This window comes from Polypterus senegalus, chromosome 3 (genome assembly GCF_016835505.1).
Source record: "Polypterus senegalus isolate Bchr_013 chromosome 3, ASM1683550v1, whole genome shotgun sequence".
Lineage (NCBI taxonomy): Eukaryota > Metazoa > Chordata > Cladistia > Polypteriformes > Polypteridae > Polypterus > Polypterus senegalus.
The window spans coordinates 226,150,039-226,169,488 of NC_053156.1; the positions used below are offsets into that span (position 1 = coordinate 226,150,039).

The 19,450-nt window shown below is 40.9% G+C and overlaps 1 protein-coding gene across 11 annotated transcripts in view; it reads left to right on the forward strand.

Annotated features, from left to right (window-relative positions):
- Window positions 1–366: 366 nt before the first annotated feature.
- Window positions 367–19,450, forward strand: part of LOC120525939 (inositol 1,4,5-triphosphate receptor associated 2) — a 54,302-nt gene continuing 35,218 nt past the window's right edge. For 4 of the 11 annotated variants that reach the window (XM_039748665.1, XM_039748655.1, XM_039748662.1 and 1 more), the window contains exons 1-5: window positions 891–977; window positions 13,000–13,154; window positions 13,453–13,505; window positions 17,509–17,570; window positions 18,539–18,633. In XM_039748665.1, the coding sequence (XP_039604599.1) occupies window positions 13,017–13,154; window positions 13,453–13,505; window positions 17,509–17,570; window positions 18,539–18,633 (348 nt within the window). In that variant the 5' untranslated portion in view covers window positions 891–977; window positions 13,000–13,016. Of the gene's footprint in view, window positions 978–4,443; window positions 6,014–8,938; window positions 9,449–12,999; window positions 13,155–13,452; window positions 13,506–14,079; window positions 14,108–14,139; window positions 15,353–17,508; window positions 17,571–18,538; window positions 18,634–19,450 lie in introns of those variants that run through there. The other 7 variants (XM_039748657.1, XM_039748661.1, XM_039748656.1 and 4 more) reach the window with 7 other exon arrangements.

Below are 19,450 nucleotides of genomic sequence, written 5' to 3' on the forward strand. Positions count from 1 at the left end.
TTTCCTTTCTCTAAGGAAAGTTCCCTCAGTATCATTACTAACTACATTAGGGGGAAGTTGATTATTTTCATGAAATTCGGTTTTATTTCTTGTTTTATATTCACTTTATATTCACTGGTTTTGTGTTTTTTTTTTTTCTCTTTTTATTCCTAGGACTCAAATGTGGTCCCTGGTGTCAGTATTCTGCAGCCACCCGTGATCCTGGGAAGATGAGGAGAGCTCCACTAAAATACTGTGCTAATGGCCACCCATTCATGGACTTGTGACGATGTGGGTTCTGGCTCCACGCTCCCTTGGCTGTTTGGGAACCCTTGAACCCAACACCGTCGATAATGAAACCGAGTGAGCTAGTCAATGGAGGCAAATTACTGAGCAAGGGGAAGGTATACAAAAGGTGCAACAGTGCTTTTATTTAAAAACTGTCCACCAAAACAAAACAGTGTTCCAATTTTCTTCAACATCCTGTCAACTGGGAGTTTTTATTTTCCTCTCTAGCCCATTCTGTTTAGCCATATTATTGTAAAACACTTTGAGCAACTGTCCTATATGATAATGTGCTACATAAATAAATATTGTTGTTGTTGTCGTTACAGCTGGCTGTGTGCTGTGCCATCTTCCTCCCTGTGCCAGCCAAGCCCCTTGCAGCAGGCACATAAAGAACACAGCGGCAGCGGCTTCAATAAAGGGTGTCTTATAAGGATGGTGGGGGAAATGCAAGGAGCTTACAAGAGCGGACTGAGGACAAAGGCAGCCTGGGAGGTAATATAAATAACTGTCAAGGCAGGCTCTGCTGTGGCTAAATATACTCTGACGCTGGTGCAGATGCCTGCAAATGAGCTCGGTTCGTGACGGCGGCTTAGGATTACTGAGCACGGGGGTTGAAAAATGCTTGAGGAATCTTAAAGATGGCCAATGAAAGAGAAGACCCGAAGCTGGAGGAACTACACAGGGTGCCCTCATTTGGGCTCTGCTGACTTGTAAGAACTGTCTTTGCTCTATTCTGTTTGACAATGATGGGGTAGGGGGGTGCAGTGTGGGGGCAGCCAGCTTGATTTAATAATTGTGCAGATCTTTTGCTGATGTATTGCTATGTGTGGCTTACTGATGATGGCTCCTAACCTTTAACCCACTGGCATTTCCGGAGAGACTGCTCTTGGGACAATAGACCACCTGAAAGCATTTTTGGAAGTGGTGAACTCAGGCTGGTTTTGCAATGCCTGGCTGTCTGAACTATATAAGAGGATGGAGTCCCACATCAGGCCTCCCAGGAAAAGCATTGACGTGATGTTGGAAAGAATGTGTGAGATGTGGAGTAACTTGATTCTTGACTTGTGGGTGTATAAGTTCATTATTATCAGACCAGAATGAAATTCTGCCCTGCATGTGCTAATCAACATGAAACCTGTTGCCATTTTCTGGAAACATGATTGGTGACTATAACTTCTGAACACTTTCCTCGGGTGCAGATTAGTGCTTAGGTAGCTCTAAAGCATCCTGATGTGCTGGTAGATGACAGTCAGGTCCAAAAATGCATGGAGCATTCAGATGGATGTTGTAGCAAGGATTGCACATCCCACCAGTGGCTTGCTGTGTGACTCTGGCCCTCTCTGTGCCTCCATTGTTTTTTATGTGAACTCCATAACTTTAAGAGATGGCTGGATTTTCCCATGAAGCGCATTGGATGGCAACTTTGCAATGGAGGGAGTAGTGTAACAAAGATCGACTGACTCACTGTTTGAGTCTGACTCCCACCTCAAGATGGAAGCCATAGGCCCATCTTGTACTGCCCAGTTTGGTGACATGAGACATATGAAGTCTGAGAAACAATAGGAAGTCAGAAATCATAACAGAGCCTATCTAGTAGTTCTGTGCACCAGAGCAGGGGTCCCAGGCCATCACAGGGCACTCACTCACACTGGGCCAATGTAGGACTGACACTTCACTTAGCTGCATATTTTTGTGATGTGTGGAGAAAACCTAAGCAGCTGCCCCCTGCAGACATAGGGGAACAAACTCTACATAGGCAGCCATCAGGATGGGCTCTGAACCACTGCACCATCATGCTGCCCTCTGGGGTGCTGACGGGCTACATTAGCTTACATCAGTGTTTATGTTTCTTATACTTCAATCAATCAATCAATCTTGAAATTATTTTACTTTATATTGTAAGAACTGCACATAATTTCAAGTAAAATCCCCCATTTGAAGAGGAAAAACATTCCATTGTCATTCAGAAAAATATTTGCAAAACCCTCTGAGCTTTGAGAAAATGTGTTATTAAAAGACATGAAATGACGTAATTTTATGATGTCAGAAGCGGCCTTTAAAGCCAAATGTGAATGGCCCTCCTAGAATGAATAAGGGAAGACTTGTTCCCTGGGTAAATGAAACTACGCGATCGCTGCGCCGCGCCTGTCGTACTGCAGAACGGCATTGGAAAAAAGATGGACTGATTGTTTCTAAACAGATTTTTAGGACTTCTCTATTCAACTTCCAGGTTGCAGTTAAGAAATCTAAACATGATTTCTTCACTGATTTAGTTTCCCGTCATTCTAAGAATCCTAGGGTTTTATTTAATTCAATTAATGCTGCCATTCACCCTCATTCTGTGATGGGATTAAATATCACTGTTCTTTCATGTGAACAATTTCTTTCATTTGTTGTCAGTAAAATTGATAAAATTCACTGTGCTATTGTTTCAACTGACTATGAACTTCATACTGATAATCATGGTATTGTATTCGAATCTTTTGATCCTGTCTCACTTTCACAGTTAAGAAGAACTATTGACACCCTTAAACCAGCTCCCAATCCTCTTGATATTGTACCATCACACCTCGTAGTGGAAACCATTGATGTTTTGGGTCCACCTTTACTGGCCATTATCAATGGTTCTATTAGTGCGGGGGTTGTGCCCTCATTTTTTAAACATGGTGCGGTGCGTCCCGGTCTAAAAAAGACAGAATTAGATCCTAGAGTTTTAGCCAATTTTCAGCCAATTTCCCAATTGCCATTTCTGGCTAAAATATTAGAAAGAATTATTTATAATCAATTGGTTGATCACCTTAACTCCAATAATTTAATTGAGTTAGCCGTTATCATGGTGTTGAGATGGCTCTCCTTAAAGTATTCAATGATATCTCTATTATTAGTGACTCAGGTGGCACTGCAGTCCTTCTCCTCCTGGACCTGACTGCTGCCTTTGACACTATTGACCATGAGATATTGTTGTTGCGGTTTGAACATCTTGTTGGGCTTAAAGGGGCTGTTCTTAACTGGTTCAGGTCATATCTAACTGGTAGACACTTTTCAGTGACTTTAAATTCCTCTTTTTTGTCTACTGCTCCTCTTAAATGTGGTGTTCCTCAGGGATCCATTTTGGGTCCTATCTTATTCTCTATAAACCTTCACCCTATTGGAGCAATTTTTAGGAAATTTAACATTTCTTTTTACTGCTATGCTGATGATACATAGGTTTATATTCCTGTCTGCAACTCTGCAATAAATCAACTGGACAACTGTCTTTCTGAACTAAGATCCTGGATGGCTAATAATTTTCTTGATCTGAATCAAAATAAAACGGAGGTGCTCATAGTGGGTCCATCAGCTAAAGCCCAAATTGGTCTTGGACTTCTCAGCTCTTTCTCTGTCTTTTGCAAACCTCAATATAGGTGTTATCTTTGACAGTAACCTCTCTTTTGAGAAACAAGTTAATTCTGCAGTCAAGAGTTGCTTTTTCCAGCTTCGTCTATTACGTAAGATCAAACCTTTTGTATATTCTAGGGATCTTGAGAAAGCTACTCATGGTTTTATCTTTTCTCGCCTTGATTACTGCAACTCGCTGTATTCTGGGATTAGCATATCCCTGATACGCAGGTTACAGTTGGTCCGGAATACTGCCGCTCACTTTCTGGTTGGGGCATGAAAGTATGACTCTGTTTCTCCAATATTAGCTTCTTTACACTGGCTGCCCGTCAGTTTTCGAATAGATTTTAAAATCTTGTTGCTAGTTTTTACATCTTTACATGTGCGTGCTCCTGCCTATTTATTTGAATTGTGTGTTTTACACCAGCCATCCAGAGTGCTTAAATCTTCTGGTCAGTTGTCTCTTGTTGTCCCTCGTACCAAGTGTAAAACTAAAGGGGACAGGGCTTTTGCAGCTGCTGCTGCCCGCCTGTGGAGCTCTTTATCTCATTACATAAAGGAGTCGTCTACAATTGAACTGTTCAAAACAAGATTAAAGACTCATTGATATTCACTCGCATTCCGTGATCTTCAGTTTCCTCATTGTGATTATGTAACATTACTTCTATTTATTTTATTTATGTTCATTTATTTTTTTTTCTATTTATTTTTTTTATGTTTATTTTTTTTTTTCTTCTTTTATTGTAAAGCACTTTATTCACAGCATTCCTATGTTGTCTTAAATGTGCTATATAAATAAATTGACATTGAAAATGACTTTGATGTGGCAGGAAGAACTGAAACCTGGCTGAATGGCCACCAAGATACACCCTTCATCTTTATGATGAGGCACGTATGAAGAGCTATGGCTGTGGCACCAGGCTCTCACTTGGGGCTCTTTCAAATCACATTCTCAAACTTGCTTAATCTCAGTCTGGGTCACAAAGGAGAGGGCTGGACTACAGGGCCATTTTGGAACTTCCAAAGGACATTTTTTTGGGCAATAACCAGATGTGAGACTCAGACCAGTTACAATAGCACTGTGAGGTGGTAGCACTACACACTGCACCACCCTGGGGCTGTTCAATGAAAACACAAACCATGGGACTTATTGGCACTATTTTGGAGGGGCATCCATAGCACCAGAGTTTTAGTTTAATAACACATCCGGGGACAAAATGTAGGGGGAAAAAAGAGTGGCATTTGTGTGGCATTTTGAGCATGTGTTTAAAGACCTAAAAAGACGAGGAAACTGTGTACTAAGTAGATTACTGCAATGCTCCAAATCAAACCTCCATCATTCTTCTTGCCTTTTCAATGTCTTCACCCCCTTCTGCTAAAGTTGTCCTATTTGCACCCTACTTTGTTCCGTTTTTCCTATGCCTTTTCGTTGACACTCTATGTCATTTAACTTTGTCGTCACTCTGCATGTAGACTAGGCCATTGTCAGCTATTGTAACAGCAGGACCACCTAATGGTTGCAGCTGCCTGATGCACACTCCATGACATATTCTGAAGCAGAAGAGAAGCTAAAAGAGCATCTTCTGCTCCCATATACTTAAAGGACACTTTCATGCCAAGTTTGTACCATCGGGTTTGTTAGCATTGTAAACATGGAGTGCAATATTAATTGTAAAGTTTTAGCAGTGGTGGTGATAGTATTGTCATGTGTACAGAGTACAGGCAAATTCATGCTTGTCTGACCAACGGGGCAAGTGTTGCCACTCTCAGCCGCCCTGATCAACAAGGATTCTCACGTGGCATGCCCATTAGATACCCATCCACTGCTAACATGTCTCCAGTGGAGTCTAAAGCCAGGCTGGTACTAAACATCATGAAGACAAATATATCTTGAGTTTGAGTGTATAATGGCAAGACCACCCAGATCCTCCCAGTATCATGGTGGTGGACTCACTCCACAGTGGCAAAGCTAAGAGGATGATTTTATACAATGAAGCAATCTGTGAAATAATTTCCGTAAAATGGATGCAATACATGGGAATGCAACGCAACCGTAAAAGAGCATTCCTTTAGCCTTGCCAGCTTTCAGCCCAGAGAGGCCATAGGAGGAGCATCGTCAACCTCCTCCTCTCACTTTCACACTGGTGCAGAAAGCAGGTGCTGTCTACAAGAGAGGGGCTTGTGTACATTACTGTGAGAAAAGCCAGACGGTGGGAAGGATATGTGGTATAAACAGCTGGGGGCGAGATTTCTTCACCGGCACTTAGCAAGAGTGCACACAGAACACTCCAGCACGAAGATCACAGCAGCAGGGCAGAGATTAACCTCTGCATCCAGCGAAGGACAATCTCGGAGAGGCCGGTGGCTGGTAATTCAACTCTCAGTATCACTCTAACTGTTTGTGTAGTGTGCAGTAGAATTTAGAAATGGCTGTATTTTAGAAAATCTGGGAACCTTTTTATTTCTATATTGTAATAGTGTTGCATGTTCTCCCTGTGCCTGCGTGGGTTTTCTTCCTAGTACTCTAAGATTTTCCCATGGTGCAGGTCAGTTTAACTGATGATGCTAAATTGTCTTGTGTAAGTATGTGTGCATGTAAGAGACGGACAGATTCCCCTTTCCAAGGTTGTTTCCTGCCTTGTTTCCAGTGCTGCCAGAATCCAACCCCTGCGACCACCAAACTGGATTAAGAAGGTTTGAGAATGTTCTGTTATTGAAAAGAAATGAATACACAATGCTTAGGAAAGGATGCAGATAAATCCAAATTCTGTCCTGATACTCATTCCGATCGATTTCTCAGGCTGCAGAGGTCCTGCTCTCTCCGATGGCATGGCGAGTGTGTGAGGCTCCAGCTTGGGTCATGTATGTGTGGATTGTACACATCCTCACTGTGTCTGTCTGGGTGCAGCAGCTCCTTCTTAAATCCCAAAGACATGGAGGTTAAAGCTTTAGGCCCCGTTTATGAGTGTGGCTGTCAGTGGGCACATTTATGATTAGGGCTCATAACCACAGGGTTAGGCCTCTGCTGCCAGCAATCTGATCAAGAAAATCTACGGGTGGATTTTTTTTTTTTTGTCAGGGAATGCTCTTTTTTCTAGTAAATGCTTAGCACAGATTTACATGTTTTTTGATTCCTAGCACTTGTTAAGATTTTTCTCTAACTTGGTTTTATGCTTTTAAAATGTCAATTTGCGCACACTAGTCATTTCACACATCTTAAAATGCACTTGTTAATACAGTATTATCAGTGCTTGTACCTGGGGTCATATGGCGTTTTGGGTCTTTCAACAAGCATTCACCACTGCCGAAGCGATCCTGTTGGGGGCGCTGACTTGTCACCAAGTAACACCAGCTTCCCACTGATCCTCCCTCTTGATGCACATCTATCTAGAGGCTCTCTCTGTAGCTCCTGTGACTTTCCCAATGTGCTGCCTGTGATGCTAAGGAGCTTTAGGACCCTGTAGAACAGTTGCTCTGCAAAGCCTCTATAGTCCACATCTATTGGCAGACACTGCACACGCCACTCTTGCCCATGCCACTCATCTACCAGTTCCTCTTTCTCTCATATGCCTCCTCCATCCAGTCTTCCCAGGGAACTGTCAGTCCCAACCAAACTATGTGTCTTGATGATTCAGACATCAGGGCCATATCTGGCCTAAGTATGGTTGCTGCAATAGAATCCAGGGACTTGAGTTGCTTCGGCAGGCCAACCGTCAGTTGCCAATATTGTGCTGTGATAGGAAACCCACTTCACACTCTTGGCTGTAGTTGTGGCTTCTCCCCAGTCTTGACAAAGGCAACTACCTGCTTTGGCTGATCCCACTGCAGATAGCCAATACGATCACTTTCAGCACCTGCCCATGCTGTCAACAATACCAGCCTTCTCTGAGGGCCTCTGGGCAACAACCAAGAATGCTCTTTAGAGATCATCTTCTTGCTGGTGTGTCACTCTTACCACAGCAGAAGAGGCTGGATGGACTGGAGGGGACATTACAGACTGACTATGGCTCAGCTTTCCAAGGCTTCAACCAAGAGATTGTCTGGAACATTGTTTGTTCCTATCTGGTGCAGGCTCCCTTCTGTTGCATCATCATTATCCTACTTTATTTTCCTTCCTTCACACTTGTATGTACCTCCTGCTGGACCATCTAATGTTTTGCCCCATTCATTACAATAGCATAGCAACAAAGTTGTGCCCATTCAGACATCACTGATCCCACCATTCGAATGTGCCACAGTCATTGCTTGTTCTGGTCAACTGCATCCTTTGTCCTCCACCTCCCTCCAGTCCTCACATCAATGCCAGCCATGGTTACTTTTGTACATGAAAAGTTTCTGTAAAGTATGAGTAAACATGAAACATGTTTCTCTTGCATGAGTAAACATGAACTCCTTGGTCAGGCTGATGAAACGAAACTGAAGCTTGTTGCTCCAACCATACAAGAGAGTTCTGCATGCACCACTTGCACCGGTGTCCATGTTTCATGTAATGTAACCAAATGTATTATTGAATTTCCCCAAGTACAACTTACAACCACACCCCAAATAATGTACATAAGGCTATTTCCCATTTTATTCTGGCCCAGTATGATTAAGTCTGAGTCTGGGCATGTGAATGTGCTCTGCAATTGATTGGCATCCGATCCAGAATTAGTACAGTATCTGAACAGTGTTGACATGTCTGCTATTTCTGATTGGCATCCGTAGGAAAAAATGGGCTTTCGTGGGTTGCGGTCTTCTGGGCTACATTTTTAAAAGCAAAGCAGTATTTCTGGCTGTTTTCCAACCTCCCTCCACTGCATTTTTACCATGGTTTTTTTATCCATCTGGCACCTCTTCCACTGATATTTGCATTTGTATATGTTCTTTATCATTGTAAGATCTCCATGGGGGACTCCCCCACTCCATTTTGTGATGGTATATACCCATTCTATCACACTACAATAGCTTTGAGTGGGGACACTGAACCCCAGGCTTCAATGGTAAGTACCAAACCCTCTCTCTTTCTCGACACAACCCCGCTTTCCAGTATGTCATTCTGTCTACCTCAGGTATTGGTCTATTTTTTAGGCAAATGCATTATTTTTAAACTGTCCTTGGTCTATAAATTTTACAGACCTGACATTCCTGTATTTGACTTGCCCTGATGCAGCTGGGATAGGCTGTGTCTCACTGTAACTCTGAATTGGATGAGCAGGTTACAAAATCGATGGATTTATTGGACATCATTCTGGATTTCTGTTTTCAAAGAACAAGGTGAGAAATGACAAGGCTGTCTAATTAAAGAAGGCATTCAACTAATGGCAGGTGTGGATATCTAATTATGAAACTACAAGTAAGCCACATAACTAATATTAGTGCCTCTGCAAGTTGATCTTATTCTTCGGAAATCCAACCGTCTATAAATATGAAGTCAAGTGCATCACTACTGTAAGTGGAAATTGGACATGCAAACAAGGCAGCTTTCAAACCCCAGCCTCTGCTGTCTTTCCTATATAGTTTTTTTTTACTCCATACCACTGATGGGTTCATCCTCTCTGCTCAAAGAGTCCTATCATTTATTATGCAACACAACATTATCAAGACCAGTAATCTAATTTTGGGTCTGGTGCCCAGCAGCATGGGCTGAAAGGCAGGAAGGAAACTTGGACATGGCATACATCCATCTCAGGGCCACTCATACCAGGTCAGTTTGGTGAACTTAAGCAGCACATCTTTGGACATGTGGGAGGAAAAATACAATTTTCACACTGACAACAACAACTGGTAGCAGGATTTAAATCCAGGACTTTGAATTTGTAAGGTAACAACACTAACTATTGTGCCATCCCCTATTTTATATTATATATATTTTTAAAACTACACTGCTTTGCATTGTGATGGGTTTGTCTTTGGAATATTAGCAACTACTGTATATTCTGATAAAAAAATGAAGAGAATAGTTGTTTATTAATCAGTAACAATCATCATTATTATTGTTATTATTATTAGTAGTAGTAGTAATGATAGTAGTATTAATAGTAGTAGTAGTAGTGGTACATTTGAGTTCATGCCATAGTACAATATAATAACCGGATCCATTCCTTGGGCTTAGGGTTAGGATGAGACAGAAGTCTATTTAATGGACAGTGCCTTTCTTGGGATATGACATATTCCAAATAGTGTGAACTTCTGTAATTCGTGTACTTTGATGTTGTCTGGGATCTGTTGGGTATATTTATCCATTCCTTTCTTTCTAAGTCCAATTGCTCCTATCACTATTGGTATTGTGGCTTTCACTCCCCACATTTATTGAATTTCGATTTCAAGGTCTTTATAGTTTGAGTTTTTTCTGTTACTTTTACTGAGGTGTTTCTTTCAGTTGGAATGGACATATCGATGAGTAGGCAGCTTTCTTCTTTTTTATTCTTAATGATGATGTCTGGTCTGTTGGCCTTTATCTCATGATTTGCCTGTATTGGCATGATCTTTAGAACGGGCGTCAAACTCCGGTCCTGGAGGGCCGCAGTGGCTGCAGGTTTTCATTCTAACCATCTTCTTCATTAGTGACCAGTTTTTGCTGCTAATTAACTTCTTTTGCCTTAATTTTAATTAACTTGACTCGGTCCCCTTTGTTGTTTCTTTTTTCCTTAATTAGTAGCCAAATAATAATGAGAAACAAAACAAGCAGCCTCATGACCAGCTCACCTGTACCCATCATAGAATATCTGAAAATAAAGAAAGGTGAAGGTCTCAGTAAGGCTAATCTCTCAGGTCACCAAAGCTTTTCACGGTACTGTGGCAGAATGAGAGCAGCAACAAGTGTTGGAATTAAATAATGAGTTTAATTAACTGCAAGAATCAGCATCTCATTAAGAAAGTGATTGGAGTGAAATTGGTTGGAGTTTGCAGCCCCAATTTAGCTGGTTGTCTGTTGGCTTGTTTCATGTCTCATGTCTGTTTGGCTGTCATTTAATGAAGAAAAGAATCAATTGAGACAACTGAATCCTTAAAAACAGAGGTATTAAAATGAAGGGAAAAATAAGTTAATTAGCAGTGAAAACTGGTCACTGATTAGGAAAAGGGTTAGAATGAAAACCTGCAGCCACTGCGGCCCTTCAGACCTGGAGTTTGACACCCCTGATCTATAGGATATCTTTTTTGTTGCTATTTGGGGCTCATGCTAATGTTATTTCTCTTTTGTGTTGATGTTGCATTCTTTGTAAAATTTCCAGTGCAGGTATGTGGTGGCCTTATTGTGTCTATGAAGGTATTCCATTTTGACCAGTTCAGGGCATCCTGCAACGATATGGTCAATGGTCAGTCAGTCAGTCATTTTCCAACCCACTACATCCTAACACAGGGTAACGGGGTCTGCTGGAGACAATCCCAGCCAGCACAGGGCGCAAGGCAGGAACAAATCCTGGGCAGGGCGCCAGCCCACTGCAGGGCACACACACACACACACATACCCAGCACACACTAGGGACGGTCAATGCACCTAAACTGCATGTCTTTGGACTGTGAGAGGAAACCGGAGCTCCCAGAGGAAACGCACGCAGACACGGGGAGAACATGCAGACTCCACGCAGGGTGGACCCGGGAAGCAAACCCAAGTCTCCTTACTACGAGGCAGCAGTGCTACCCACTGCACCATAGTGGTTTCCTGGAATTTACCACATATCTTGCACGCTGCGTCTGTGTTATCTTTGAGAATTTTAGTCCTGTAGTAGTTTGTCTTGATGACTTTGTCTTAGGTAGTTATGATAAACCCTTCTGTTTCATGTTTTAAACCAGCAGTTTTCAGCCATTGATTGGTCATATGCTGGTCTACATCTTCCTTACCTTTTTTTGGTTATTGCCTGTGCATTTATTTCTCTTTCTATTTTTGTTTCATTTGTTCTTGGATGTGATGCCTTGCTTTTTGTTTGACTTTTCCAGTGTGGATGGTTGGAGCTTCATTTACAGGTTGTGGTGTTTCAGGGAGGTTAAGTTCTCTTCAGAAGATTGAGGCTTGGCTTGCTATGGAGTTCTTTTTCTTTTGCTTTTCATGCTCTGTAGCAGTCATGAGGAGGGGGTAATTTTTGGTGTTAAGTAAATGTCTAGGCATATTATTATTATTATTAGTAGTAGTAGTAGTAGTAGTATAAATGTGATTGTGGCTGACACCCTTATCAAATTTTACTGTTTATCAAAATTTACTACATACATTTAAAGATGGAGCACAGGTGGGCTCAGGGTTGCCAAGAGAGTTGTAGATGGGAGTGGAGACATCATCCTTGTAGCTTGTAATTGAGAGCTTTTAAACTACTACAATACATTGCCTTTCTGTAAAATAAATTCATAATTATGGAAATGTGGAGACAACAACCATATGCTGTCAAGTTGTTAACGTCACTAAAAATGTTGCTGATTACTGTTAGGATTGGCCTAGACAGCCTACTTTGTGTCATGGTGATCGACTTTACTTTAAAATGAACACTCACCATTGGATTTACAAATCGCTCAGGGTTTCACCCTGTGAAGAATTCAGATAACAAGCTTCCCCAGTTTCTTCAGCCAGGGTCTGCCCATGGATCTGAGCCTCCTGGAGACCCTCCTGTGGACCAGCACAGCTTGTTCATGTGGTGCTTTAGCATCTAAGAGTAATCTAGCATTAGAGAGATGTTTGCGAAGACAATTGGTTAGGATTTAACTTAATGCAATAAAGTTTTTTAAGAGGATTTCCTGCACTTATCTGTAAAACTCTTTCAAATTTCAAGACACACGGAGTTCCTTTTTCAGTAGGACCCTTGTCTTTTTCTTTGTTAGCGCAGATCTATAAATTCAAGCATTTTCACAAAGTAGTAGAGGGGTACAGAACCTGTCCCAGCAGCTGCAGAAAGGCTGAAACACACTCAGAATAGGGTGCACTCATATAAAACCCCTACATTCTCTGAATGTGACACTTACTGTATATAATGGAATGTGTAATGCACGTACAGTATCTCCTTTTGAGGTCAGTCTGTCCTAGGCATGCCTACAAAAATCCCGCCTTTGTCTTTTAAAACATCCATAGTGAGGAAGTATGGTTGCAGAGGTTGACCCTTTCTGTTGTTTCCTTTCTCCCAGTATATATTCTTACACTATGTGTGCCATGACTTCCTTTGTATGAACAAGGATACAAATGACATTTAAATACTTATTAGAACGTATGATTGTGGTTTTCTAGTCTTTACCCAAATTAATTTGCAAACCGCTATAGAAACAATAAGGCAGGCCACCTCCACTTATTCCCGTGTTCCTTTAGTTTAGGAGTATGAAGTGCATGACAGACTGTGTGTGATGATCTTGTTAGCTTCCTAGATTTAGATTTTTGTCTACCCCTCCTCCCAGGTGTCGATGGGTGCAGTATGAGTTGTCCATCCCGAACTCACCCACTTATACAGCGCTCCTTCTCTCTCTCCTCCATCTTCTCCATATCTCACCACTCCCTGGGTGAAGTTTTGCCAGGCCGGAGCCATTGGAGCGACCAATCATCCGTCCTGCAGGTAACATAGAAGACATTTTCAGCCGAGTTCCACGACAAAAGTTCATAGATGCCATCCTTAACAACAGCACCTCATAACCCTTTTCCTTATTCCCATCAGTGGAGTGCTCATGTAAACTGCTGCTTTAAACCTGGCAGATGGTGAATGGGTAGGTCTTGGGATGGCTCATGGTTGAGTTTCAAGCTGATTCATTTGATACCAAAGTGAGCCTTTAAACAAATGGTTTGATGAGTCCACAGAGGTCTCATACCTACTTTATGTAGAATCTCAGTGCTACCCTGATTTTTTGTGTCTGCAGAGCTCGACTGCTGAACAGAAGACCTACAACCTGCAGGAGCTACCCCCAACCAGGTGAGAGTTTTAGTGGAGACAGACAGTACAGTATATGGCCTTTTGTGGCCTAGGATATGAGTTAAAGTATGAAGAATCCAAACTGTGTTTAGCACATTAGTGGCCAAGTCCAGAGTGTGGAATATCTCTAAACCAACTTTATCTTGCCAAAGTCTTTCTAATAAGCTTACTGGATCTTGTTTTCTGCATTATACTTAACGTATGCCATTTATACAGAATGCTGAGATGTTGTAATTCAAGCTACATCATAACCTTTCATTGCTGCTGAGGGGTAGAAATGGACTGCTCACTTATTGCTTAACTGTGAAAAAAGTTGGACAATACTACTCCATGCTAGGACTCTGTCAGAAGTGGCTTTCACTAAGACATAGGCTTTGGTCACATTGAGTTCTCCCAAAAGAAGGAGCAGCCAGAAACATGAGAATCAGTAGGGGTGCAAGGGGATGATTATCTTGAGTCCACATTTAATTTTGAGTGTGAACGGCCTGCTAATTTTCCTGTGTGCTGCTGTTCACTAGGGGGTGTTTAGCTTTTTAGCTATATTATTTGTTTTAATTCTCTCTCTCTCTTGTAGGTCCACACAGTCAACTGGAGGCTGTGAGGTGTTTTTCAAACAAGTCATGATGTCTTTAGTTTTTGACTAGATTTGTTGAGATTATCTGTCACAAATGAGGTCAGGCCTCTCAAAATCAAGGCAGAGGTCTAGTACTGAAAAAATTAGGTAGGCTTTGGCCTGCAAATGAACAAAATAGGGAATAACCCAGCAACAAAACAATGCTTAACCTTCTTCGCCAAGGGAGAGAAGAACTGTCAAAACATTGGCTCTTTGAAAATGCAAACAAAAATCCAGTCCACTATCCAAAAGTGAATGTCACAAAGCAAAGCAAATAATCAGAAACCAGAAAAAAATGCATAACGTTCTCTCAAATGGAATTCCAATTTACAATACTGTTCTGGAGGACCAGGAATACATCTAGGCAGAGGACAGTCCTCCAGCTGTTTGTCATGGTGGCCCAGCTTCTGAAACTCTATTTTAACGGGACAGGACACATAATTAAACTCATTGATACAACAAAAACATAATACATGCATACTAAACTACAAGCAAACAAAGCAATATTCACAACACACATGTCCAAAATACAATGAATAACATAATAGATAAAGTAATTTTTAACAAACAATAAATCAAGTAAGAATTTACTTGCCATGGGCAAAACTTTGGCAAATCCGTAATAATAACTTGGTTGGAGAGCATATCATATTTAATAACTACAGTTGCTGGATCTTGTTCTCAGGTTATTCATCTCAGAATCACAGGGGGGTGACATATCACACAATGGCCTCACAACTCAGCACAGTTTTAAATTTCTAAAGCATCCCAAGCTCACCACATTTTGAATGCTGCTTAAAAGTACCAGCGGCTTCCATCTGAATGCTCATCAGTTGTCAGCTCTCACACAAGCCTAACCAGCCCCTGCGACTGAAGACATCAAACAGGTTTAACTTTGTCATGTCAACTCGTGGCCTACTATCCATGGAAATGTTACACTACTTGACTGGTGGCCACAGGCGTGGGCCATGACTGGCCATTATGCAAAAAAAGATTATGTAAATGAAAATTATAACTGAAAGTCATGCAGTTTGACATTGGCTTAGCTGTGCAAAGATGTCTCATTCTATTCATTACAATCATATTTATTAAAGACATAGGTGTCAGGGTAGTTAATAACTCCATATTGCCATTTGTTGTGGATGTGGGTAGGCCCCTTTGATGGACTGAATCCTGTCTTGTACCTAGTGCTACCAGAATAAACCCTTGCCCCTGTGACCCTGGACTGGATAAAGTGAGTTTGAGAATGTAACTATCTAAAGCATGTGTCATTGGTAAACATATAAGTCTTAATGCTGTTTTTAACAAATACTTCCTCACCCCCTTCTAGCAAACTGTTTTTGTTATGACTGAAGTAATGGACACGGCAAGAAGTGTGAAAGAAAGACTCTTTTAATGAGAGAGACAAAATGTAGTTGATGGGCTGGCAAGGATCAAATAATTAAAAGGCTGGGAAACCAAACACCCACACTACACAATGAGATCCAAAAACCAAAGTCAACAATACTGAGTACTTCACATATCCTTTCCCTTTTTCTTTTGAAAGAAAAAGATTGTGTCTCCTGTTAAATATGTGGATTGTTAAAATAGTATTTTGATATCTTAAATGAAGTGGCGCCATAATGCCAGAGAGAAGCACAACCATGCTAGTGACAGTGTGTATCAACTGTGAACAACATTGCCACGGGCATGTAGCAAATACACAGGATTAGGGCATCTGTGAAGAAAAAACAAGATGGCGCTACAATGATGTCATAGCAACTAAAATATTTTAATATTATTCAAAACAAATAAAATGTACATAAAAAAGTGAAAAATTAAGGAAATTCTAAAACTCTGATCACAACAGTTTTGGATGTTTAAAAATATACACCATTGTAACATTCTCATCTGCTGAGCACTAATGAAGAGCATATTCAATTTCTAGTACTCACTTTTGTGGCCCTGCATGCTCAACTCTTATCTTTTTCTTTGTCTTTCATTTTTTAAATCTTTAGCTTGTGACAGTTAGCTTTTTAGTGTATTTTTTGGTTACTCCTACATTTTTTTTGATAATTGTTTTCAGTTTCATCTTATTATCTCAGTTGGCTTTCATTTTTCACCATTTGAATCTATGTGTTAATGACAGCCATATGCTCAGCCAGTCTTAGAATATTAAAACAACTGTTAATATAACAGGCCATTTAGCCTAACAAGCTTGTCCATTCTGTTAACCTAGATTGTCCAAATTAATACAGTAAGTTGAGATCTTGAAATCTTGTTAATTTATACCCAGTATCTATGACTCTATGCATTTGTAAGATTGAGGACATCACAGATTGACCTAGCCCTCCTTGTTTCTGTGTAACAGACACTGCAAACTAATAATAATGCTCTACCTTTATTTGAAATGGTTAAAGTTAAATACAAATTGCATTGCTGTGCAAAATTAAAATTTTGGTAAAGATTTTATTATTGTGATGGACTGGTATCCCACCCACGCTTGGTTCTTGCCTTGCACCCAGTGTTATGGGAACAGGCACCGGCCCCTTTTGGCCCTGAATTGGATTAAGTGGGTTTGAGAATGTTATCTTTACATTAAGGTTGTCAAAGTAGTGGCTGATCATACACATCCATCCAGTTTGAAAGCCGCTTAATCCCTTTCTGGTTCATAGGACCCAGAACCTATTGAACAGTACTATTTTGTGTGAAAAGGCAAAGCGGTACCAGCATATGTATGATGTAATTATTCCTGGACTTATCTCTTCAAGGCTTTAGGTATATAGAAGGGTTCATTGTCAGAATTGAACATCATGTTTAAAACTGTTAGGGGCTGCAGTGCCACTTGAGAAAAACATCAAGACTCTCAGCTTTGTGTTCAATGGCTGACAGAACCCGAAGTGGAAAAGAGGCAGCTATTAGCTTCCTGCTTTTTGGTATTTAGGAATAAACTAGTTGGTATTTCTGCCTCTATTTAAAATGAATGTTTTACCTTCACTAATGCTCAAAGGTGTTACAGCCAGCAACATAAACAGAGGGTGAGCACAGGGTTACTGTCAAAGCTAGACTCAGAGATGAAGCTGTGAGTAGCTTTTCATGGAGAAAGATGATGACCCGAGGATATGAAATGGTACTGTAGTTCCATTATTTAACAGTAATTCAGGTCATCTAATGTTTCACTTGAGCTAGTGTGACCCAAATGGGTTCCTATCACTTTTCCTCTCCAATATTCCATAAGTTAGCCACTTTCTAGATTATTTTTTATTTTGCATGGTATTGCATTGTTTCTCTTGCCTGCTTGTTTTATACTAATGCTGCTGAAAGCAAAAACAACTGTGCAAAGCACAAAGTTTTTCTTGACAGTCTTTGACATGTTTACTAGGTCTGAACTTTGAACATTTTGTCTTCCAGCAAGGTGGGCTGCCAGTACAGTCGGAAGAATTCACAGGCTGTCTTAAGTTCAGATTTAGCAGGTAGGCTGAGATACATAAGAACAGAGAAATGGTAATGTCAGCCAACTTCCCTTCATTCCATGAAAAATGCTGATGCTTCTATGACTTGCAAAAGATCAGAAAGACTCAAAGAGTGAAAGGCCATTCCAGCATTTGGTGGCAAGCTGTCAACATGTCCTTCCTGTGCTAGACAAGCTTTTGCCTGCTGAGACCAGCTATGCTCCAGTTTACTCTGTCCAAACTGAGAATTATCTTAAATTGATCTTGTGATGGTCATCTTGTCTGAAGGGCATTTCCTGATCTTCAAGTCATTATATAGATACATTTTCCTAAGGATTCAAATTTTTTACATATTTATATAAAAATAAAATAACTCAACTGAGATGTCACTGAGAAGCTGGTCACATCTATAGCACCATTTGAGTGCTGTTACTGATAAGCCATTTAACTGACTTATCTAAAAGTCATCCATTTTTTAATCCTGTTCCAGTAGCCAGAGTCTATCCAAAAACAGTGTCTGCAAGCCAGCCCAGAATGTGAATACACAGAAAGTTGATGGAGGGAGGCCAGCCAGGTGGCCAAGACATTTGGGACATGTTAGAACTTCAGCAGCTACATTTTACCATTTTGTCTGGAGTCCCCATTTTTTGAATACGTGGCTTTCTGTAACAGCCCCATGACTGTGTAAGAAACCGTATCCAAAGAATGCATGCTCAACAGGTAGTTGTATCTAATGAAAAAAACACAAAATACAGTTCCATGTGAAGGAAAAAAACAGTGAGCAGGAGTACAAAATGTCCACTGCCATTACATCGCATTGATTTTGTGCAGACAGCTGCTGATTTGCTTCTCCATAAGATTTTTAGCAATGCAGAGTCTTCTGTGCCATTGCATATCATTGTATCATTAACATAAGTATACTTTTCTATTGCGCCATGTGTGATTGTTACATGTAATATGCCTGCTTTTTGCACTTGGTCTGATAATAGCTGCCCAGGTTTCTTCTAAGGCTATCATCACTGGAAGCTTCTCTGATTGGACAAGCAGCAGCAGCAGCAGCGGCAGCAGCAGCATGAGCTACCAGGTGAGGCCTGACCTCTTTACCAAATTGTGTCCTCTCATTTTAAATCTGTGTTTAGAAGGGCACACTTGTCCTGCAACAAAGAGCCGAGCGTTCTTCTCTTTCATCTTTCCTTCTTCACTTAACCTCTGTCTCATTTACTGTGATTCCAAGGGGTTGACTGTTTCATAAAAGTCAGCAAGACATACATGCCATAAAATACAAAATAAACAGAGTAAATAGTTTCCACTTGGCGCCAGCAGCACACAGCCGCACTTTCTGGGTCCTTATTTAGTCAGGCCTTTAGCAATGGGGAGGAGTTCTTTCTATGGTAAGCAGGCTTGTTGTTAATGGACCTTAAGGCTTTTTGCTAGGGCAGGCACCCAATCCCTGCAAGTGTCTGAGTGAAACAAGTCGCTGGACAAGGAAGTATTGCAAGAAGAAAGCAACATGGTGAGTGTCTTCTATAGCAGTGATTCCCAACCACTGTGCCGCGGCACATTAGTGTGCCGTGAGAGATCATCAAGTGTACCGTGGAAAATTATTCAATTTCACTTAATTGGTATGAAAATGATTATTTATTTACTGCAAATAATTTGTCTTTGTTCGTCTATGGGACAGTGATAGGCAGAACAATTAAATACTCTTAATCTGTGTATCTACCTGTTGCCATTCAAACAGTAGAATTAGTGATGCTTCGGCTGTGACATTTTTGTTTGGTGGTGTGCCGTGGGATTTTTCTAATGTAAAATATGTGCCATGGCTCAAAAAAGGTTGGGAAACACTGTTCTATAGAACATACTTTGCTGTCTAGTGCTTGCTGAGTTTGAAAAGACATTGT